The sequence below is a fragment of the Malus sylvestris genome, chromosome 17 (genome assembly GCF_916048215.2).
Source record: "Malus sylvestris chromosome 17, drMalSylv7.2, whole genome shotgun sequence".
Lineage (NCBI taxonomy): Eukaryota > Viridiplantae > Streptophyta > Magnoliopsida > Rosales > Rosaceae > Malus > Malus sylvestris.
In genome coordinates, this window is record NC_062276.1 from 5,083,115 (window position 1) to 5,105,790 (window position 22,676).

At 39.6% G+C, this 22,676-nt stretch overlaps 2 protein-coding genes across 5 annotated transcripts in view; one reads left to right on the plus strand and one right to left on the minus strand.

Annotated features, from left to right (window-relative positions):
* Positions 1-4,476: 4,476 nt before the first annotated feature.
* Positions 4,477-22,676, plus strand: part of LOC126610316 (uncharacterized) — a 32,588-nt gene continuing 14,388 nt past the window's right edge. Inside the window, exons 1-3 of one of the 4 annotated variants that reach the window (XM_050278365.1) lie at positions 4,478-4,900; positions 5,016-5,063; positions 5,158-5,296. In XM_050278365.1, coding sequence (XP_050134322.1) covers positions 4,547-4,900; positions 5,016-5,063; positions 5,158-5,296 — 541 coding nt within the window. In that variant the 5' untranslated portion in view covers positions 4,478-4,546. Of the gene's footprint in view, positions 4,901-5,015; positions 5,064-5,157; positions 5,661-22,676 lie in introns of those variants that run through there. The other 3 variants (XM_050278368.1, XM_050278366.1, XM_050278369.1) reach the window with 3 other exon arrangements.
* On the minus strand, positions 7,239-10,136 carry LOC126610302 (receptor-like protein kinase FERONIA). The gene has a single exon (XM_050278323.1). The coding sequence runs from the start codon at positions 10,024-10,026 to the stop codon at positions 7,348-7,350; it is 2,679 nt and encodes an 892-aa protein (XP_050134280.1). The 5' UTR covers positions 10,027-10,136; the 3' UTR covers positions 7,239-7,347.

Genomic DNA, 22,676 nt, shown 5'->3' on the forward strand with positions numbered 1-22,676 from the left:
TATTTTTTTCTTAAATTTGCACATACCACACATTGCCACTTAAATATTACTTCAAAATATTAAAACACATTTATCGTTTTAGTACTACATCTACACTTGAAAATAAGATTCTAATAAAAAAACAATCAAACACTACTAGTCTATTACAAAATATTAAATGTGTAAGGATATGCAAAATGAAAGAGTTTTTGTTTTCAAGGTTGTGAAGCCTTTCATTAAGTATAACATAAGATTTTGTGGTATCCACTAGTGTAAATATTTTAAATTGAAGATCGAGTTCATTCATTGTATTCATATAGGGTCAATGAGTGTAGCTATAAAAAAATCATCAAAATCAGAGTTAAATTAACCGTTAAATCATGATTTTGCGTTGACAATTGTCAAAAAGTTTTGTTCTGTTACTTGATCTTTGAATGTTTGCTTTTTGCAATTTTTGGTGTATGCGATCTCGAAGCATATACAAACAAGTTTGACGGTTGGATCGTTGAAATTAGTTTCATAGAATGCGTATCTCATCAAAACGATAGATTCACTAACACAGAGGTTTATTTATCCTTTCATTAAGTATAACATAAAATTTTGTGATATCCACTTGTGTAAATATTTTAAATTGAAGATCGAATTCATTCATTGCATTCATATAGGGTCAATGAGTGTAGCTGTAAAAAATCATCAAAATCAAAGTTAAAATAACCATTAAATCGTGATTTCTTGTTTATAACCGCAGAAAATTTTTGTCCCGTTACTTGATCTCTGAATGTTTGTTTTTAACGATTTTTGGCGTATGCGATCTCGAAGCATATACAAACAATTTTGACGGTTGGATCGTTGAAATTAGTTTCGTAGGATGCGTATCCCATCAAAATGATAGATTCACTAACACTTAGAGTTTGTTTATACTTTCATTAAACATAACATAAGTTTTTTTGGTATCCACTTGTGTAAATATTTTAAATTGAAGATCAAATTCAATCATTGTATTCATATAGGGTCAAGGAGTGTAGCTGTAAAAAAATCATCAAAATCGGAGTTAAAATAACCGTTAAATCGTGATTTTTCATTTATAGCCGTCGAAATGTTTTGTCCCGTTACTTGATCTCTGAATGTTTGTTTTTTACGATTTTTGGCGTATGCGATCTTGAAGCATATACAAACAAGTTTGACGGTTGGATCATTGAAATTAGTTTTGTAGAATACGTATTTCATCAAAATGATATATTCACTAACACTTCACAGTTTATTTATCCTTTTATTAAGTATAACATAAGATTTTGTGGTATCCACTTGTATAAATATTTTAAATTGAAGATTGAATTCACTTATTGTATTCATATAGGGTCAATGAGTGTAACTGTAAAAAATCATCAAAATTGGAGTTAAAATAACCATTAAATTGTGATTTTTCATTTATAATCGTCGAAAAGTTTTGTCTCGTTACTTGATCTCTGAATGTTTGTTGTTTATAATTTTTGGCGTATGCGATCTCGAAGCATATACAAATAATTTTGACGGTTGGATCATTGAAATTAGTTTTGTAGGATGCGTATCCCATCAAAATGATAGATTCACTAACATTTAAGAGTTTATTTATACTTTCATTAAGCATAACATAAGTTTTTATGGTATCGACTTGTGTAAATATTTTAAATTGAAGATCAAATTCAATCATTGTATTCATATAGGGTCAAGGAGTGTAGCTGTAAAAAATCATCAAAATCGGAGTTAAAATAACCGTTAAATCGTGATTTTTCGTTTATAACCGTCGAAAAGTTTTATCTTGTTACTTGATCTCTGAATGTTTGTTTTTTACGATTTTTGGCGTATCCGATCTCGAAGCATATACAAACAAGTTTGACGGTTGGATCATTGAAATTAGTTTTGTAGAATACGTATCTCATCAAAACAATATATTCACTAACACTTGAGAGTTTATTTATCCTTTTATTAAGTATAACATAAGATTTTGTGGTATCCACTTGTATAAATATTTTAAATTGAAGATCGAATTCCTTCATTGTATTCATATAGGGACAAAGAGTATAACCGTCGAAAAGTTTTGTCCTGTTACTTGATCTCTGAATGTTTGTTTTTTGCGATTTTTGGCGTATACGATCTCGAAGCATATACAAACAATTTTGACGGTTGCATCATTGAAATTAGTTTCGTAGGATGCGTATACCATCAAAATGATAGATTCACTAGCACTTAGAGTTTATTTATACTTTCATTAAGCATAACATAAGTTTTTGTGGTATCCATTAGTGTAAATATTTTAAATTGAAGATCAAATTCAATCATTGTATTCATATAGGGTCAAAGAGTGTAGCTGTAAAAAATCATCAAAATCGGAGTTAAAATAACCGTTAAATCGTGATTTTTCGTTTATAACCTTCAAAAAGTTTTGTCCCGCTTCTTGATCTCTGAATGTTTGTTTTTTACGATTTTTGGCGTATGCGATCTCTGAATTATAATTATTATAGTTTTTAGGGGTATAAAATTGTTGAATTAATATATATAATTATTATAGTAATTTTTTAGGGTTATAAAATTATAAAATTAATATTTTGCTTATCGTGTTAACCACATGTATACCCGAACCAACCCGTTATCTTTATAGGTGCTTATCGGGTTACCCGATAACGATCCGATTCGTTATCGTGTCGACCCGAACACCTGTTAATTTCGTGTCATGTCGGGTCTGGTTATCGGGTCGTGTCAGGAATTGCCAGGCCTTGGGGCGTGTCAGAGTCTGTCAACCAAACTGATCCAATCCACACGTAGAATGAGAAACGAATATTTGGCATAGGCTAAACCCTATCTTCCAGATGGCTGACTTTTTAAACAAAATAAAAGCCACATGTCCACACTTGAATCTGTCAACCAAATTGATCAAATCCACACGTAGAATGAGAGGCTGATATGTGGCATAGGGTAAAGCCTATCTTTCAGATGGCTGACCTTTCAAACAAGATCAAAGTCACACGTCCACATGCCCACACTTGAATTTGTTAACCAAACTGATCCAATCCACACGTAGAATAAGAGACTAATATGTGGCATAGGCTAAAGCCTATCTTCAAGATGGCTAACTTTTCAAACAAAATAAAAGCCACACTTCCACACTTGAATCTGTCAACCAAATTGATCAAATCCACACGTAGAATGAGAGGCTGATATGTGGCATAGGCTAAAGCCTATCTTCCAGATGGCTAACTGTTCAAACAAGATTAAAGCCATACCTCCACACCTCCACACTTGAATCTGTTAACCAAATTGATCAAATCCACACGTAGAATGAGATGCTAATCTGTGGCATATGTTAAATCCTATCTTCCAGATGGCTGACTTTTCAAACAAGATCAAAGCCACACGTCTACACTTGAATCTGTCAACCAAACTGATCCAATCCACACGGAACCCAAAGCCAGTGAGCTCCCAAAATGCCTCATGCTAGGTAGAGATGTGAATATACATATGAGGCTTATAGGATCCACACCCCTGGGCGATGTGGGATCTTACACCACACATCCCAAATCAATTTGAATTGTACTGTTTGCTTGGAGATATAATTATGTCCTTTATTTTATCAAACCCATACTTGCATAAGGAGTCAAAATCTCTTATTGATGCATTCCACGTGGCAAGAATCAAAAGGCATATACCATTTGTATTCATGTGATAATCATCCAATCCTACTACATCATCTGATGTCGCGCCTTAATGCACATCCATATTCCATCATATTCCATCATATTTTGGGGGTATAATTATTCGAGTATATTTAATATATATATATATATTATAGTTTTTAGGGGTATAAAATTGTTAAATTAATATATATAATTTTTATATTATTTTTTTAGGGTTATAAAATTATAAAATTAATATTTTGTTTATCGTGTTTCGTGTTACCCACGTGTATACCCGAACCAACCCGTTATCTTAACAGGTGCTTATCGGGTTACCCGATAACGACCCGAATTGTTATCGTGTCGACCCGAACACCTGTTAATTTCGTGTCGTGTCGTATCGGGTTATCGGGTCGTGTCAGGAATTGCCCGACCTAGGGCTAATGCATGTCCTGTGTCGGAAGGTCAAGGAAGCTAATGGCCTAATGCCATGGGAGCCGGCAATTAAAACTTCAGTGAGAAGCGATCATAACTATAACGGTCCTAAGTCCAAAAATTTCTTGTCGAATAAGTTTCAAGTTCCAACACAGTACGAAAGACCTAACGATCTAGACAATCTCAAGCAGTTCCAACCCAAAACCCAATTGTCAAATGAACCTCACACCTTTCTCAAGCTCTGTAGGCTAGTTGGTATCCACATTCCCAAAGGGCCAAATGGACCATATCAAATCAACCCAATCAAAAGCCCAATCAGATTGCAAACAACCCACATCCAAATCAAACACGGGTCAGAAATGACCCAAATTTCAAATCGGGTTAGTCTTCTCTATCTGTCTTCCCCTAAAACCCTAGACTTTTTTTTACTCTGTTGTCACAGAAAACGCAAAGTTTTCAATCTTTGAAAATCGTAAGGAACCATGATGAACGGCGGTCGGCACCAAAACAAATTCGCATGGAAGCCAAACCTCGGCGTCAAAATCAACGAAACCGAGGTCGGAGGCCGGTTCCGGCCGCTGTCGGAGATAACGGGGGTCTGCCAGCGCTGCAAGGAACAGATCGAGTGGAAGCGCCGTTACGGAAAGTACAAGACCCTGACGGAGCCCGCCAAGTGCCAACGTTGTACCAAACGCGCCGTCCGTCAGTCCCACCATAAGCTCTGTGCTGCTTGTGCTAAGGAACAGCGTGTTTGTGCGAAGTGTTGCTGTCGTGTCGAGCAAATTGTCGGAAAAGACCTTGCGGAAGTGGAGTCTGAGCAGAAGCAGCTTCAAGAGGTTTGATTTTTTTAATGTTGTTTTTGTAAAGTTTCCAGTTTTTAACTGGTTATCGATTCGAAAATTGACGGAAATTGATGGGTTTGTTTTGTTTTGTGGAAATTGTAATGCACAGGCGATCAAAAATGCAAGAGAAAGAGATAGGAGGAGTCTGTTGCGTGCGGTATGTTCTCGAATTCGAACACATTTGTTTGTTCTTGTATTGGATTGTGAATCAAAAGTTGCATAATTTCTGATCTCGGATTGTACTGTAACAGATGAATGCTGGAAAATCTACGGGTGTAGCGAAAGCTGCAAGCGAGAAAGGAGACAAAGCGGGGGACATGTTCCCGTCTGCGTCACTCGAAGAATATGCAGAGGCAAGCAGAGATGATGAGGATGACGAAGGTGATGATGGTGAAGGCGAAGAAGATGAGGCACTGGTTTGCAATTAAAAAAGGTACTGAGTAGTATTTCAGTAGCGAACATGTTGGTTTGGCCAGTTGGCCATGATCGTGTAGTGTGTTCATCCTTTGCACGCAAGTTCGAAATCGCTTGCATCTCTTTGTACTATCAGCGACAAATTGGGCAAAGATATCCTCGTTTCTTCAACACCATGAAGAAGGTCTTGAAGAAGTAAACTGATCAACGTCTTTTTTTTTTCGTGTTTCTTTCGTTGTTTTAGCGGTCCACGCATAATTTTGTACAAGTGCTTATGCACAGAAACTTTGAAATTTTGTTTCTTTTTAATTATCAATGAATTAGGTCTTGTTTAATATTATCACAGATCAAGTTGCATTGCTTTTGGGGGTTTCTTGGGTTAAAAGCAACCTGCCAATAAAGTATGCTAGGCACCTGGGGAAGATCGAAAGCTCAATAGAAAAATAAGATAGATCCAACTTCACTCTTCAAGTTAACAACTTCGAGAGTGAATGAATCTTCAAATGGTTGTTATTTCTCCGAGTTGGAAGGAAGAAGAAAGCCAATCTTACGAAATGCAGAGGGAAAGCAGTTTTAAGCTAGTCAGATGCCTTCTTGCGACGATACTATGTGCCATTCTCCTTTTCGGCTTCCATATCTTCAAATGGTTGTTACAGTCTTCATTTTCGGCTTCCATATCTCATATCCGCAATCCTTTTTCTCTTTCAACGCCAGTATCTCCCACGACCAATTTGTTATGCCTCATTCCCTGCACACGGATGTCTCTCATTTGCAGATCCAGCTGGGACTTTTGTTGCAGCAGCTGCATAATGAAAGTTCCGAATCAAAAGTACTTCTGAAATTTTCGGATCAGGTGCTTCGCATCGCCATTTCTTTAGACAAACTTGCTGATAGCATTGAAAAGAAGCATCAACCGGACAAAGATGAAGTAAGCACCGTGGATGAAGATTTCACAAATCCAGAGGAAGGTGAAGGTGAAGCTGAAGAACACGTTCCAGGTGGCACAATCTTCACTTCAGGTGAGATTCGTATTTACATTTCACCAAAACAAAACAGGCAGATTGGGAAGAAAAATTTTCTTGGGGAAGAAGCAATAACTCCATCAATTGGGTTGGCTTGTGCCCGAATGGCAACCAATTTAGACCGGTTTATGAGTTATAAGATCCACGGCACGTGCCCAGATGATTCGGAAATAGCTCAGAAGCTTTTGGTTGATCAACAGTTGAAGTTTAAATGGATCATTGGTTATCGAACGGTTCACATTTAATTTGATTAATATTTTTGTTTTATATTTATAAATTTATTAAATCTAATGGTTGAGATCGAATATGATCAAATCTAACGGTAAAAAAAATTTAATAGCCAAAATTTAAATCCAACGGCTAAATAATTAAAAAACAATTATTTAACTCAAAATTCACCAAAAAACTCTATAAATATCTATGTATTTGTTTAAACATCCACACAAAATTCACTTTTCTCCTACAATTCTTCCAATTTGTCTTAATTGTTACTGTATTAATTATGCTAATTGAGGTATTAATTGTTGTTGTATTAATTGCTTTTGTATGTGTTTTTTTTTTTGTCAAACGATAGATTTTATTATATTAGATGTTAGATTAATCACCGATGGGGTTTGAACCCACTCCGTCTTGCAAAGGCTCAATATCTTCCCACCACTGTAGTAAAGGGCCACTCACTTTTTGTATGTGCTTCATATGTATCGATTTAGTGATTTTTCAATTTTATCGGAATTTAAATATTTTTATGTTAAAATACGAGTTTTTCTCAACTACAACCTAGCTAACTTCTCCATCAACATTTGAAAGAGAAGTACCATAAGACCAATACCTAATTGTTTAGACTACTTCGAAATTTAATTGCGAATAATTTAAGAAACAACAAAACTACGTATGAATTCTCTTGACAAATTATAGCATATATAATAAGATTAATACAATTTATAAGTTCGAGTCCAAGCTTAATATATTAACACTAACGGATTAAAAACGTTGCTCAATCAATCATCACCTTCCATTGGGATCGTTGATCTCAGAGAAGACAGTCCCAGACATTCCTTTAATCGATTCATTAGTAGTAGAATTATGATCACTACTAGTCTTGCTCACCCTGCTCTTCTTCAATTCCGACGACTCGTCCCAGCTAATAAACCCTACATCGCTCCCAGTCACACTCTCAATGTCATCTCCACCGCCCATTTCATCGTTCGAATTTGAATCCCCTCCAACGCTCTGCTGAAGCTGCAGAGCAAACTCAAGCCCCCACACAACATCATTCATTGACGGCCGTTCGATCCCACTGTCATGCATGCAACTCACCGCAATCTCAACGTACTTTTTCAAACATGCATTTCCAATCTTACCCCTCAAGCTTGGATCTATGATCTGATCAAGTTTCCCATTCCGGTGACAAATTTTAGTCCACTCAGCCAAACTCATTTGCTTTTTCTCTGCCGTACGAATCAAAGCTGGCCTCGCACACAGTACTTCACACAACACTACACCAAATGAGTATACATCAGACTTATCCGTCAATTGTTGACGGCGATAATATTCAGGGTCCAAATATCCGAAACTACCCTTCACCACCGTGCTGATATGGGTCTGAGACACGTTCGTGGACCCCATTTTCGAAAGTCCAAAATCCGAAACTTTGGCCACCCATTTCTCATCCAATAAGATATTTGTGCTCTTTACGTCTCGATGAATGATTGTGTACTTCGCACCTGTGTGAAGGTAGTGCAACCCACGCGCCGCCCCGATACAAATCTGTAGCCGTTGATCCCACGGTAGAGGTGGATTATCGGTTTTGTAGAGATGGTCGCGGAGAGTCCCACGCGCCATGTAGTCGTACACCAAGATCATCTCGCCGTCGTCCATACAGTACCCAACGAGCGGCACCAGATGGACGTGGCGGAGCTGGGATAGCATGTCGATCTCCGTCTTGAACTCGTGAGCTCCCTGCGACGACTCCGATTTCAGCCGCTTGATTGCAACAGGGTGCAACCCACCATCCATGTTGACATTTCCTTTGTAGACGTGTCCGAAACCGCCGACGCCAATAATGAAAACACTGTCGAAGTTTTGGGTGGCGGCTTTGATCTCCGCCAGTGAAAAGTAGCGACACAAATCGGACGGTAAAGAAGAGCGGTGAGTCTTGGTTGACTTGGTCGTCGCAGAAGAAAATGGACCCCACTTTGTTCCTTGCCTGGAGCTTGAGTCCTTGACTTTTCTTCCTCTCCGGAAAACCAAAAATCCAAACACAGAGGCCAAAACAAACACACCTGAAACTACACCGGCGATGATCCCAAGCAGAGGAATAGATTTCTTGTCTGAAACTTTGGGGCTCTCCGGCTGAGCTATATTTGGCGGGGGAGGCGGGTCGGGGTTTGGTCCGGCGAGATTCCTATTTGAATCACTGAGCTTGAAGATCTCGAGTCCGTTCAAGATTGCATCGTTGTAATTCGTCAACCGATCTTTTGGGGTGGCTTGCAGTGCAAGAAAGAGATGAACTTTCTTTTTACTTCCGGCGCCTGCAGGCACGAAAACGACGTAGTCTTTGTACACCGGCTTCCCATAACCTTGGCTCCACGTGATTACATCCGCAAACTGCTCCGCCGCCTGATTGGCGATGAAGATTTGAAACAGCCGGTCCCTGGGCAATGTAACAGCACCTTCGAACTCACAAAAATGAAGCCGAATAAAGTAATAAAACGTAGAATCTACCGGAAACCCCCAGGTGAGATTATAGTTCTTGTTTATGGTTTTGTTCCTCCCCATCGACCGAGCGGTTCGGTAAACTTCTTCCGGAGCAGAGTACTCCGGAATTTTCGAAAAGTCGGGCTGAATACTACTGTTTTGCGGCAGAACACTAAAGTTTTTACTCAAATCGTCCAAATAGTTGTACTCCACTTGAATACCATCCCAGTTTCTGTACATTCCAGTGTCCCGATTGAACGAGAGCTGAGATCCGCCGACGTTGATCCGGTAGACCATCTCCATGGCGGTGTTATTTTTGATCGGATACGAGTTTATGCTGCCTACGGAAACAGGCCCATCTGCGCTTTGTGGTGGAGTGTAATAAAGATTGTCGGGCATGGACACGATTTCGATTCCATTGATGAAGGCGTAGGCATCTGGACTTGCTCTGCTCGGAGTGAACGTGATGTTCAAGCTCTGTTCGGATGCAATGTTGAGACAGAACTCCCTGGATACTGTCTCCGACGAGAAAGCGTCGGCGGTGACGGAGGCGTTGAAATCGCGGAGAAGGGTATAGCCGCCGGCTTCGACTGAGAAGAGGGATTTTAATCGGTCGAACTCGGCGGCGTAGGAAGTGGGGTAGAAGTACAAGCGGATGAACTTTTGGCCGCTGGTGAGCGGAAATGTGTACGTAAATTCGGAGCGAGAGAGCCGAGCTGCGGTGTAAGGCACTTGGCTGGAGGAGGAGATCGGGGTTGCTGCTTTGAATACGGATGAGCTGCCAGCTGCTTGGGAGGGGGAGAATTTTGAGTTGATATCGCCACTCCAAGTTCGTCCGTCCTGTTGGTTGACTTGGTCGCCGGAAAAGCCGCACTGTAGGGTGATGTCATCGACCGGTTTGTAGGCAGAAGGTGAGTCTCCGGCGACGTGTAGGGTTATGATTTGCAGAAACAGGGTAAGGAACAGATGAGCAAGATTGGGTTTCATGGTAAGGTGTTTGCTGCATATGGAAACGGGGGAATCTGTTGCTGCTTATTATCATAAGCTTATTAAAATTCCATTTATAATTAAACTTCTAATGACTTCTCCCGGCACTTTATAAAGGATTAAGCTTTAGAAAAACTAATGAAAAGCACTTGAAAATTTTGAGTTTTAACGATAAGGATAAAATAAAGGGTAAAGTGAAAAGTACCAGGATTGATTTTTTAGTGTAAAAACATAATTTTTCGTTAAAGTAAACAGTACCGTAAGTTTTTCCGTACCAGGATAAAATACGGGGGAATCTGTTGCTGCTTATTATCATAAGCTTATTAAAATTCCATTTATAATTAAACTTCTAATGACTTCTCCCGGCACTTTATAAAGGATTAAGCTTTAGAAAAACTAATGAAAAGTGCTTGAAAATTTTGAGTTTTAACGATAAGGATAAAATAAAGGGTAAAGTGAAAAGTACCAGGATTGATTTTTTAGTGTAAAAACATAATTTGTTAATGGTTCATTATGCCACAATTACCCTGAATTTGTTTCATTTAAATCTCTCTCTCATGGATCAAAGACTTTGAATGTGGTCTAAATTCTTAAAGATTCTCAATCAGCAACAGTAACGTTAATAGACTATACGCAAAGGTGGACTTGAAGAGTCAAAGTCTTTGTCACAAGTCTTTATGCATGGTGGGTCGTTTGCTTGTATACTTTTCCAAACAAATAGATGAACTTGTTATATATTCTTACGGATAATGCTTGGTAGAAAAGTCTCACCACTAGCAAGTTGCAAACAACCCGTCAATTGGTATCCAGCTATGAGTTAGTAAACGTCATTTTAACAAGCATGTCTCTTTTCAAATGTGACTTTTGTGGTAAGGTGATGATATTATCCCCACAGATTTTTGTTAACATTGATGCAATTGGGGATTACATGTATCATTGATTTTAAGTGCACATAAACGACTAACATATAAAAGGTTTATGTTGACTTATCGCTAGAAAAGCCACACTAAAGGGTGATGTCATCAACCGGAGTGTAGACAGAGGGTGAGTCTGCGGCCACGTGTAGGGTTATGATTAAACCTCTACTCTGAGTTGTTATGTTAGGAAAATGATCATCGCTTGATCTTTTTTCTATGAATCTTGGGGATTCCGTATCGTGATCGTTCATTGTACATCGTGCGATCAGAAATCATTTCAAAATTAAAATTTTAAAATTAAATATAAATAGTACCTAACGAAAACTGATCGCATGATGTACGATGAACGGTCACGATCACATGATTCCCACCGGATCCTTTTCCGTTATGTTATTGTTTGCATGCACAAATATTGAAAATCTAGGGCAAAACAAAAGTAGTGGGACATGAATTCATGGAGGAGTTCATCGTTGATTCATCAGGATGGAGATAATTTTTACTGTGTTCGGGAATATATGACTGGTATATCTAGTGTTATAACATAATTGGTTAAATTTTTTTTTTCAAGAGTCTAATTAATTGTATTATGACACCTGATATACTAGGTTATGTTCTTGATACTGAAAAATCTATTGGCACGATGACTTCTTAAACCACTAACTAATATAAGATCATGCGTGAAATTTTTTCTGATATCACCTTGTATTAGTGGTTCAGTACGCCACAATTATATTGAATTCGTTTCATTTAAGTCTTTTTTCGAACGAGATCAATCAAAGACTTTAAAAGGAAGGTCATCATCCAGAAAGATGTAGCGCACTCCTAACCAAACAATACCCGCCAGAGATTTAAATGTCAAATAATTGGCTGCATGTCTCTATCATCAAGAGTAAAGTTAATCCATATTATTTATCTATATTATTAAGAGAAGAGGGCTTGTCAACTTTTTGCCCCCCTTTCTTCCAATTTTGCTCTCACTTTTGAACACACAATGTTGACATGAGGAGGGCAAAATAGTAATTTTGTATCTTTTGAACTTTTCCCCTTTTCTTCCAATTTTGCCCTCACTTTTGAATACACAATGTTGATATGAGGAGGGCAAAATAGTAATTTTGTATCTTTTGAACTTTTTCCCCTTTTTTTCCTATTTTGCTCTCACTTTTGATACACAATATCTACATAAGGAGGGCAAAATAGTGATTTTATATCAAAATATTTACATAAGATAAAAAATATGCATTTAATAAGAGAAATTGTCCCTCCTTTTTTTCATACATGTAAGTGAAATCCTGATGTTTTTTTGATAGTTTGAATGAACTAAAACGGTTGTGCTTTAGGAGAATGTGGGAGGTGGTGGGTGGTTTTTCACCTTTTTCCTATTTTGCCCTCACTTTTCATACACACTATTGACAAAAAGGACGGCAAAATAGGAAAACAAAAGAGGGAAAAAAGTTGACAATGAGGCTTCTCTTAATAATAGTATAGAAAACAAAATATGCATTTATTAAGATAAATTGTTCACACACACACTTGTGCTCTCTGCTAGTAGACTTAATACAAAGGGTAGTCGACGAAATATCCAAAATCTTTGCCACAAGTCTTTATGCATAGTGATTTGCTTGTATACTTTTCCAAACAACAAGTAGAGATTGTGTTGTTAACTTGTTATATAGTCTTAAGGAAAATGCTAGGTAGAAACGTCTCACCACTAACAAGTAACAACCAACCCGTCAAATGGTATCGAGGTATGAGTTGGTATACGTCATTTTAACAAGCATGTGTCTTTACAATGTGATTTTTGAGGTAACATGATGATAGCACACACGGATTTTCGTTAGCATTGATGCATTTTGTGATTTACATGTATTATTGATTTTAAGTGCATATAGACGACTGATTCTAAGTGCACATAGACGACTAACATACCCTATTCTTATAAGGTACTTGAACAAATTAATACCTAATATACTCGACCATCCTTATATAATATAGTTTGGCTACAATAATATTAGGGGATATCCTCAATCTGTTGAGGTTTTGCGATTTAGATGTGTTATTGATTTTAAGTGCCTACAGACAACTGATTCTAAGTGCACATAGACAACTGACATATCCTCTTCTTATAAGGTACTTGAACAAATTAATACTTAATATACTCGACCATCCTTATATAATATAGTTTGGCTACAATAATATTAGGGGATATCCTCAATCAGTTGAGGTTTTGAGCTTCTGCCTAGCTAAGTTTATGTTAACATGGTGTATAGTGTATATAACCAAAAAGCACATTGTCTTCATAGAATTTATGTTCATCTATTTTGAAATGGAAGTAAAATAAAGCCAACAAGTTACAAGAAAACCCTTATTTGACTAAAATTTATGATTAAACTTCTACTAGTTAAGATCTATAAAAATTAGTGATAATTATGTGATTAATGAATGGGAGACACAATATATTGGGTGATGCTATCCATACGCACTCCATTTTACTTTTCCTTAGCCGTTAGGTTGAACGAATTGAAAAAATCAAAAGACCAAAACTAACAGAGGTCTAGGCACCACCCTGTATATTATACAACAATATGAACCATTATTTTTTAATGTGTGTTGGTACCATATTATATTGGTCCTCGTTACTTGGGCTTCTAGACATTGAGCCCATGATTTATGTAAAAGGGGAGGAGTCATTAGTCTATAAAAGGGTCTCCTCACCCTCACAATCCAGAGGTCTCATCCTCACCTACAGAAGCCACAAAGCTCACAAACAGAGAAACTCTCTCAAACTCTCTCTTTCTCTGGGGGACTCCCCCTCACACTTGTAATCCATACATACAGAGAAATACAATCAACATCAGTATGGACGTAGCCCAAACATTGGGGTGAACCACGATACATCTTTGTGTTCTTGGGCGTTTGCATGATTCACGGTCGGATTTACGTTGTTACAAGACCTTCCGGTTTTGTGCATCAACAATGTGAAACATTTTAAACCATGAATCTACTCTAAAAAACACATTAGTATAAATAATTAAACGAAAGAAGTGGAAAATAAACTTTCCATATCCATTTTGAGTAGTGTTCTGAGAGACAAATGGCCACAAATATTTTTTGTAATCTGTTGGGAGCTTGAGGTTTCCAAATTCAAATTTCAAGAGGTTGGGTTAGGCTCGCCAGATGACGTCAAGATTAGCTTTCAACGTCGTGATCATGGAGACGGTATCTCATTCGACGGGGCAAGTGGAATTTTGGACCATGATTTTGCTCCCTCGGATGGAAGGCTGCACTTGGATGCAGATGAACGAACTTGATCTGGTTTGAGGCCTCCAAGTAAGAACAAACTTGATCCGGTTTTGGTGGCTACGCACGAAAGGACTGGGATCACCTCCGGATCCCAGCCTGCAGAGCCAGCTGACCACAAGATCTCATCCTTCCATTTTTAATCCTGTAGCCATGAATAATGAAAAATTCTCATGCAAAACAAGGCAAGATGAAAATGGAAGGCTGGGATCTTGTGGTCAGCTGGCTCCGCAAGCTGGGATCCGTAGGTGATCCCAGTCCGTCGTGATAGAAATGGCCCTTCATGAATTTAGTTGTGAAGATAAAAAGCAATAAAATAAAATTGTTGAGTATGTGGTAAATTTGTTTTATAAAAGTACTTTCAACTAAAAAAATAGTGTATGATAAACTTTTGTATAAAATTGCTATAAGCATCTTAAATGACTAAAACTGATCACCATGCTTTAAAAAAAAAAAAAAAAAGGTATTTTTTAGATGATAGACTCTGCTTCTACGTTTCTATGCTTTTCACATTTGATGTTCTAAATTTTTTAATAAGCTTTTCTTTTTTGCTTTTTTAAGCATCACAACTCCAAACCAACCTGTAATCACTCCAGGCATTGGGAATCGGAGGATGTGCACCATAAGTTCGGAAATTTTCCTTGAGCATCTCCGCAGGTATGTTGTCTCCGATTTCTTTGAATAAAAATTCAGGCAACGGGGAGTTGAAGCACACCTTCGAAGCTGTCAAACTCGTTAGGAGTTTTATCGAACAAGGCTTCGAGCTCCGGTCTAATGAATTCGGCTATAAGTTCAGTGCATGTGCCAGGACGTCTGACATCTTCCGGTGTCCAACTCGTAACTTACGACATTGCTGCATAGATAACCCTCGTCATATTGGTTGTTGAATTAGAGTTTATCTCAACCAATTAATGTATTAATGAAGCATTGTAATCGTAGGTAATTTCCATTTACTAACCTAGGTATAAACCAAAGAGAAATACTTAGTTACTGATAAATCTTTTTTTTTTTTTAACAAATGGGAGAATAATCTGCACTGAATTTTTCTAACTATGGGGATGGGAGAAAATTTAAACTAGAAAAATAGTGGGTTGAAGAGAAACGCTCTATCTACCAAGCAATTTGTCACTTGCTTGACCAATCAATTAGTTATCTTGTTATTGATCACAATCTGTTTTTTCAATAATATTACAAAAAATGGCACGGTAATCGTAGGTCATGTTTCTAAGTTGTGTCATTTCTCATTTCCTAATTTATAACATATTGTTGATCAACATAAGTGTTTTGTAATTAATATTGTAATCAATAACTTGAACTTCACTTTATATTGTGTTGATGCACAAAATCAGCGAAGACTTTGGTACAACAGAAAGTGTCAGGTTTTGTGACCTTCGCTTGGTTGCTTCGGTCACTAGTGAGGATAAGTACGTAAATGAATAGAGACAGAGAAGCAAACACAGGATGTACGTGGTTCATCCAGATTGGCTACGTCCACGGAGTAGAGGAGTTCTTATTAGTAGTGAAGGGCTTACACAAGTACAAAGGATCAAGCTCTCAATTTAGTGAGTTCTTGTGAATGATTTAACACAAATGGCATTAGGCAATATTGTGGGGGAATGACCCCTATTTATAGAAAAACTTGTAGCTTTGTCACATTGACATGTGTCATGTTGTGATTGGTTCTTGATGTCGACACGTGCTGCGCTCTGATTGGCTTCTAATCTTGACACGTGTCGAGTAGTGATTGGCCTCCTGGTCGGAGGGGAACTCTTCTGGGTCCTTGACAGTATAGCGTTGGCCGGTGCTCGGTAGTTTCGGGATTGGTCAAGTATGGTACAAACAGTGCTCCCCTAAGTTCCCGAGTGAGGGAAACTCCTCGGTTGGGGACTTGCAAGATCCAATCCCTTGAGTAATCACGAAACTTCTAAGTACCGAAGTGTGGTCTGATCTTCATCTGCCCTTCTCTGGAAGTACCTTTCCTCCATCCGGGAATGGTGTATTTAGCTGATGTTGACGCACAAGGTAATGTATCAATTTCACTTGAAGCTTACTTGTAGTTTCGGGCTTGGTCAAGTGCGATACAAATCCTATAGTAGGAGTCCCCCAAGTCGCCGAGCTAGGAGATCTGCCGAAAGAGGTGACAGACAAGGTAAGCAGTCAAACTTCCAAGTAAGCAACCCAGGAGCAGAGGTTTGACTTCGGCTTCCGGTTGATTGTTCTCATTCTCCTTGTCTCTCATTCAACTGCCAGGATAAGGAGAAGCAAATGGATAAGAGATGATATGAGATACTTTTGCTTTTGAAGAAGTAACTTTCCACAGGCTTATTCTTGAACTGTGCTGGAGGGTTTTCTGGTGCCCTTCAGAGTATAAGGCCGACTCAAAAATTTGAGGGTCAAAACAAGTCCATCAAATCTAGAGTACGTTCGACCTTGATGATATGGGATACTATTGCTGTTGACGGAATAATGAATGTGGTATGGAAAGGTGTCGTGCTGTAGTGATCTGTTTCTGCCCACCGTTGAACCTTCTGCTTCAATCTTTTGCATGGCAGAAGTGGTGTGCAACCTTTGCATTTAAATGGTCCTTCAGAACATTCCTTCATAGTGACTCATTCACGCTTGGCAGCTTCAGTGTAAAGAGCCAATATCTGATCAACTGTCATGAGGTATTTGCCGGTGGAATTCGTGACCTTGACAGCAGTTGAGGATGAGTACTCGAGAGCAATGCTAAGTAAGCGACCAGGCAAAGGCTCCAGGCAGTCAGTTCCAAATTGGAGGTTTGATTTCAGGTTCCGACTGACTGCTCTCTTTCTCCTTGTCCTGCAGGTGTGGACAAGGACAAAGACAAAGACAGGGAGAAAGCATGATATGGGATACTCTTGCTTTCGACCCTGATGATATGAGATACTCTTGTTCTTGGTGTGGCTTATTTGCTGAGGTATTATCGGGGGGAAATAAAGCTGAGTATTTCGAGAGGTTATGTTGAGGGTGCCTTTTCGAATGCGAGAAAGGGTTGAGCATTTTTGCAGGTTTTCCTGTCCGTTGAGGAGGGAGGTCAATGTATATAGGGATTTCCCAATAACAAGTAGTAATGCTATTCCTTTACCCTTCTTGGTCACAGCAATGTAGTGGGAGCTGCCAGCTTCACGTGTTTTAATTTTGTCATAGCACTTTGAAAAAGTGGTATGTGGTATCTGGAAAGCTGATATTACGTGTGAAGATTACAGACAAGCTTTATCTAAGGAAATCTGGCTCTCGAAGTTCTGAGAGTTGTGCCTCTTCGGTTTTCGAACAAGCAATCCCGTCGAGGATCTGACTCTTGAGATTCGGAAAGCGGTGCTACTCCGGTTTTTGAGAAAGTAATTATGTTGGGAGTCTTTTCTCGAATGTGAGTAAAGGTTGGACGTTCTTGCCAACCTGTCTTGCCGCAAAACACGGAGGTCGACACACATAGGGACTTTCCAGTTGTCAAGCAGTGGTGCTATTCCTTTACCCTTATGGGTAATAGTAGGGTAGCTGGAACTTCGAAATTCTCGTGCCTAAACTTTGTCAGAGATCTTTGACAAAGTTATATGTGGTACCCGAGGAGTTGATGGTGCATATGGAGAGCGGTGATTGAACAGTAAGATTCACGTGCTTTCTACTTCACCAGAAATCTTCGACAGATTGCCCGTAATTTCCGCAAAGCTGAGTGTGCATGTGACAGGTGCTGACGAGGCTGAAAAAGCAGGTGCTTCTTCGATTTCTGAGATCAGCCCTCGTGGTCTCTGAGCAGCCCAGCTTTTGAGAAAGCAAACGCCTCTTCGATTTCTGAAGCTCCGTCGAGTGCAGATTTTTATAGAGGCTGGCATTAAGTTCCACAGCACACTTGAATCTTTACCAGTAGAAGCTCATTTCTTGCACTTCTAAGATCTTGATTTGTCTGACCTCTTCCTTCTTCAACACATTTGAAAATGTCTGGACCCTCCGACCGTCGTTTTGACTTGAACCTTGGAGAAGAGACAGCTACGCCTTCTCCAGACAACATATGGCGCCCATCCTTCATATCCCCTACTGGTCCTCTTACCGTTGGGGATTCTGTGATGAAGAATGATATGACCGCTGCAGTGGTGGCCAGGAACCTTCTCACTCCCAAAGATAACAGACTACTTTCCAAACGGTCTGATGAGTTGGCTGTTAAGGACTCTCTGGCTCTTAGTGTTCAGTGTGCAGATTCTGTGTCTAATATGGCCCAACGCCTATTTGCTAGAACCCGCCAAGTTGAATCATTAGCTGCTGAAGTGATGAGTCTCAAACAGGAGATTAGAGGGCTCAAGCATGAGAATAAGCAGTTGCACCGGCTCGCCCATGACTATGCTACAAACATGAAGAGGAAGCTTGACCAGATGAAGGAATCTGATGGTAAGGTTTTACTTGATCATCAGCGGTTTGTGGGTTTGTTCCAAAGGCATTTATTGCCTTCGTCCTCTAGGGTTGTACCTGGTAATGAAGCTTCAAATGATGAACCTCCAATGCCTCCTCCTTCTGGGGTTTTGTCAAGTACTGAGGCTCCGGATAACCACCCTCCGATGCTTTCTCTTTCTGGGGCTCTACCGACTGCTGAGACTTCCCCTAAGCAACCTTTGTGAAGGCTCCCTTTTGTTTGTTTATTTTGACTCATGTATATGTACATATTTGTGGCTTATCGAAAATATTAATAAATAAGCTTTGCTTCATTTCAACATATTGTGTTAAATACACCAGAGCCTTCTTCATAAAGTTCTTTGAATTTTTGCTTTTGTTGAAACCTGTATTGTTGAAGCTTTGTGAGTGAAGCATGTAGTTTGAGGTAGTGTTCCCTTAATTTCCCGAGTGAGGAAAACTTCTCGGTTGGAGACTTGAAAAATCCAAGTCACTGAGTAGTCACGAACTTTTGAGTACCAAGGCGTAGTAGCATATGGTGGGAGTCCCCCAAGTCTCTAGTCGAGGGAGTTGACGAATGAGGTGTCTTGCTAATAGTCCATGTCGTAAGTACCAAAACTTCATTCTTTTGTTTTCTAAGTGGTAGCCCCGGACTTTTTCTTCATATATTTTGTTTATGAAGGTTGCTAGGCCCGAATAAGTGGAATTGCAGAAGGTGTAACGGTTGGTAGCTGTTTTATGGAAAGCCATCTGACTACGATAGTCTTGCACATGATGACTATAGGGAGATACACACACATACTGCTATGATAGAGGGTGTAACCGTTGGTGCATTACAATCATAATGGAAGCATCACAATGATGGAAGCATCACAATGATGAAAGCATCATAATGATGAAAACACCATAATGATGAAACATCATAATGATGTTTCTTTGGTGGAATTGGTTTTCATATATAAGTGAATAAATTTTGGACTTTGAATTATTATTTGATCTATCATAATATGTTTGGGAACATATATAAGTGAATAAATAAGAAGGAAGATTTTGGGCCCTTGTGGGTGTAAAACAAAAAATGTTTAGGTTGTGTGAACAAAATTTGTTTATTTGGAGCAAGGTTTTGTGTTGAAGCTTTGTAGGTGAAGCTTTGGTGTTGAAGCTTTCTAGGTGAAGCTTTGATGGTGAAGCTTTGTAGATGAAGCTTTGTAGATGAAGCTTTCTAGGTGAAGCTTTGATGGTGAAGCTTTGATGGTGAAAGTATGTAGATGAAGCTTTCTAGGTGAAGCTTTTTTAGGTGAAGCTTTGTAGGTGAAGCTTTTTTAAGTGAAGCTTTGGGCCCTTGTGAAGCTTTGGAGGTGAAGCTTTTCGGGTGAAGCTTTTTTGGGTGAAGCTTTGTGGGTGAAGCTTTTGAGGTGAAGCTTTGTGGGTGAAGCTTTGGAGGTGAAGCTTTTCGGGTGAAGCTTTTTTGGGTGAAGCTTTGTGGGTGAAGCTTTTTAGGTGAAGCTTTGTGGGTGAAGCTTTGGAGGTGAAGCTTTGTGGGTGAAGCTTTGGAGGTGAAGCTTTTCGGGTGAAGCTTTTTTGGGTGAAGCTTTGTGGGTGAAGCTTTTTAGGTGAAGCTTTGTGGGTGAAGCTTTGGAGGTGAAGCTTTTCGGGTGAAGCTTTTTGGATGAAGCTGTTTTTTTTTTTTTTTTTTTTTTTTGGCGCTTGACACGGTCTTCATTTGCTTGTTTTGTAGTGACTGTGGAAGACGGATTGCTTTCTGATTGAGAAGGGTTCCGGCATCGCTTTGCACCATCTTCATGTGGGTAATATAGGAACTTCCTTATGTTTTGATCATGCATGTAGTGATAGAATTTGTTTCTTCTTATTGTAGATGTCAGAGCCTAGAAGTTCTAGTGATGAGGGCTCTTCTAGCTTTAGCTCTAAGTCTGAGTCTGCAATGTCGGAGTCTTCAGGGTCTTTGTTAGAGTCCGGTACTAGAGAAACATTGGATGATCTTCCCAACCGTCAAACTTTAGCTATTGCTAGTTCTTCCTCCATGGCGTTGGGTGAGGGGGTTGTTTTTGATGCCATACCCATAGTTCGCTCTGAGTTCACAGCAGACCATCTAAAGAATAACTTGTTAGATAATGAGAAGCAGGTTGAGGTGCTAAGGCAGTCATGTAATATCCCTCGTAGTGTAGGGATACGCTTAGTACATGATGAAGAATGGCCTTCTGAGCCTCCCCAGGGTCATGTTATGTTCTACACCCAGATATTACTGACTTTAGGGGTGAGACTACCTTTACATCCGTGGTTGCAAAAGATGTTATCTTTGATCGGATATGCACCTAGGCAACTCAATCCTGGTTTCTGGGATACTTTGATTGGATTTTATATCATTTGGATGGAGTGTGGGTTGTGTGAGCCTTCCTTCCATCAGTGGCGTTACTGTTACAAGATGCGCCCAGCAAAATCATGCACTGGTTATGCCGAGTGTGCATGTCGGAGTGAGAGAGAGCGTATTGTGTATGGTAAGAAAAAGGCATACTACACATGGAAAAACCGTTGGTGCTTTCTGTATAATGATTGGGAGTATGATAAGGGTGTCACGCCTGAGCGACGTGTGCTTACTCACTTCCAGACTGTAGGTTGTAACGTATCAACCGTTCGTACTATTTGCTATTTGTTGTGGTCTTTTCTTGCTTCTAACACTTTGCTTCATGTAGTGACGCGGGGCACCATCCAACTGTTTGGGCAGGAGCTATCTGACATAGAAAAGGTGTTGAGGGTGCCCAAAGAGGATAGACACTTAAGCAAGCTACGACCCTTATTTCGTCGGTACGGTTTCCAACCCTTAGTTTCCGAGAGCCAGGGACGATCGAGTAAGTTGTATCCTTCATGTAAACTTAGCTCAATTCCTTACTTTATTTGGAAAGTTGTATTTCTTATTTTGATTTTCCTTATGCAGTGGAGAAGGTAAGCAAGAAAACAGGGACTAGCACCCATAAAAGGAAAGCACCAGTGTTAGTTCCTTCGGAAGACATCCTACCGCATAAGAAAATTCATAAGTTCCGAGGGGAACCATCCGTTAGACCTAAGTCCCAAGATGAGGTCCTTAAGGGGCCTGCCTTTAGGAAGACTGGAGTCGAGGCCGTTGATAATGCTGCTGCCGTAGTTGCAGGAGAAGGGAGCCGACTGTTGCCTCATCCTCTTACTATGGAGCACACTGTCCAGGAAAGTGATCCTGGTTCCCGCCATGAGGGGAAAGGCAAGGAAAGAGCTGGCAGTGTCCCGTGGAAGGACTTGAGGGTTGCCACGCGACCAAAGGATTTTGGGGATATCAACAATTGCTTGGCAGGGCGTCGATTCGCCTTCGATGAGCTCGGAGAGCCCTTAGCTAAGGATGAATCGGATTGCGACCGGATGTTGAAGCTGTCTTCATATGCGAGTGTTACTTTGTCATTTCCTTACTTTTTCCTCTTTATTATCATTATTTAGGTAGTGATGATCATCTTGCCATGCAGGTCATGGCCGAGTATCACGACAGACTGCAAGAGGTTGAGCGGTACAAGGCAAAACTGAAGGAGAATAAGCAGCTTGTGGACGAGGCCCGAAGGAATAAGGGACTTTTGACTCAGGCTCTCCAACTGAAGGACGAAACCATGGAGAGCTTGAAAAGGCGAAATGGTGAGAACCTAAGGCTTAAGAAATTGTTTGAGGCAACTAAAAAACAGTTGGAGGTGGCTACCTTGGAAGTATCCAAGGTTAGGGGAGAATTGGATGGTGCCTTAGTTGAGATTTCTGAACTGGAGAAGAGCATTCCAACTGAAAGGGAGGCTGCTGTGCAAGAATACTTAAGTTCTTCGACCTTTCATCTTGCTATTAAACCCTACTGTGCTCAAGAAGCTCGCTTTGAAAAAAGGAAATGGATGGCCGTCCTTGATCGTTATGATGATGGGAGCATTCTTCGAAAATACCACGAAGATATAGATGAGCATCATCGAAAGGGCGAGACATTTGTCCTTGCTGTTGATCCTAGCAGCGAAGATG

Excerpts from the sequence above, each read along its gene's own strand:
- LOC126610302 (XM_050278323.1), bottom strand. The coding sequence starts at position 10,026 with ATGAAACCCAATCTTGCTCATCTGTTCCTTACCCTGTTTCTGCAAATC.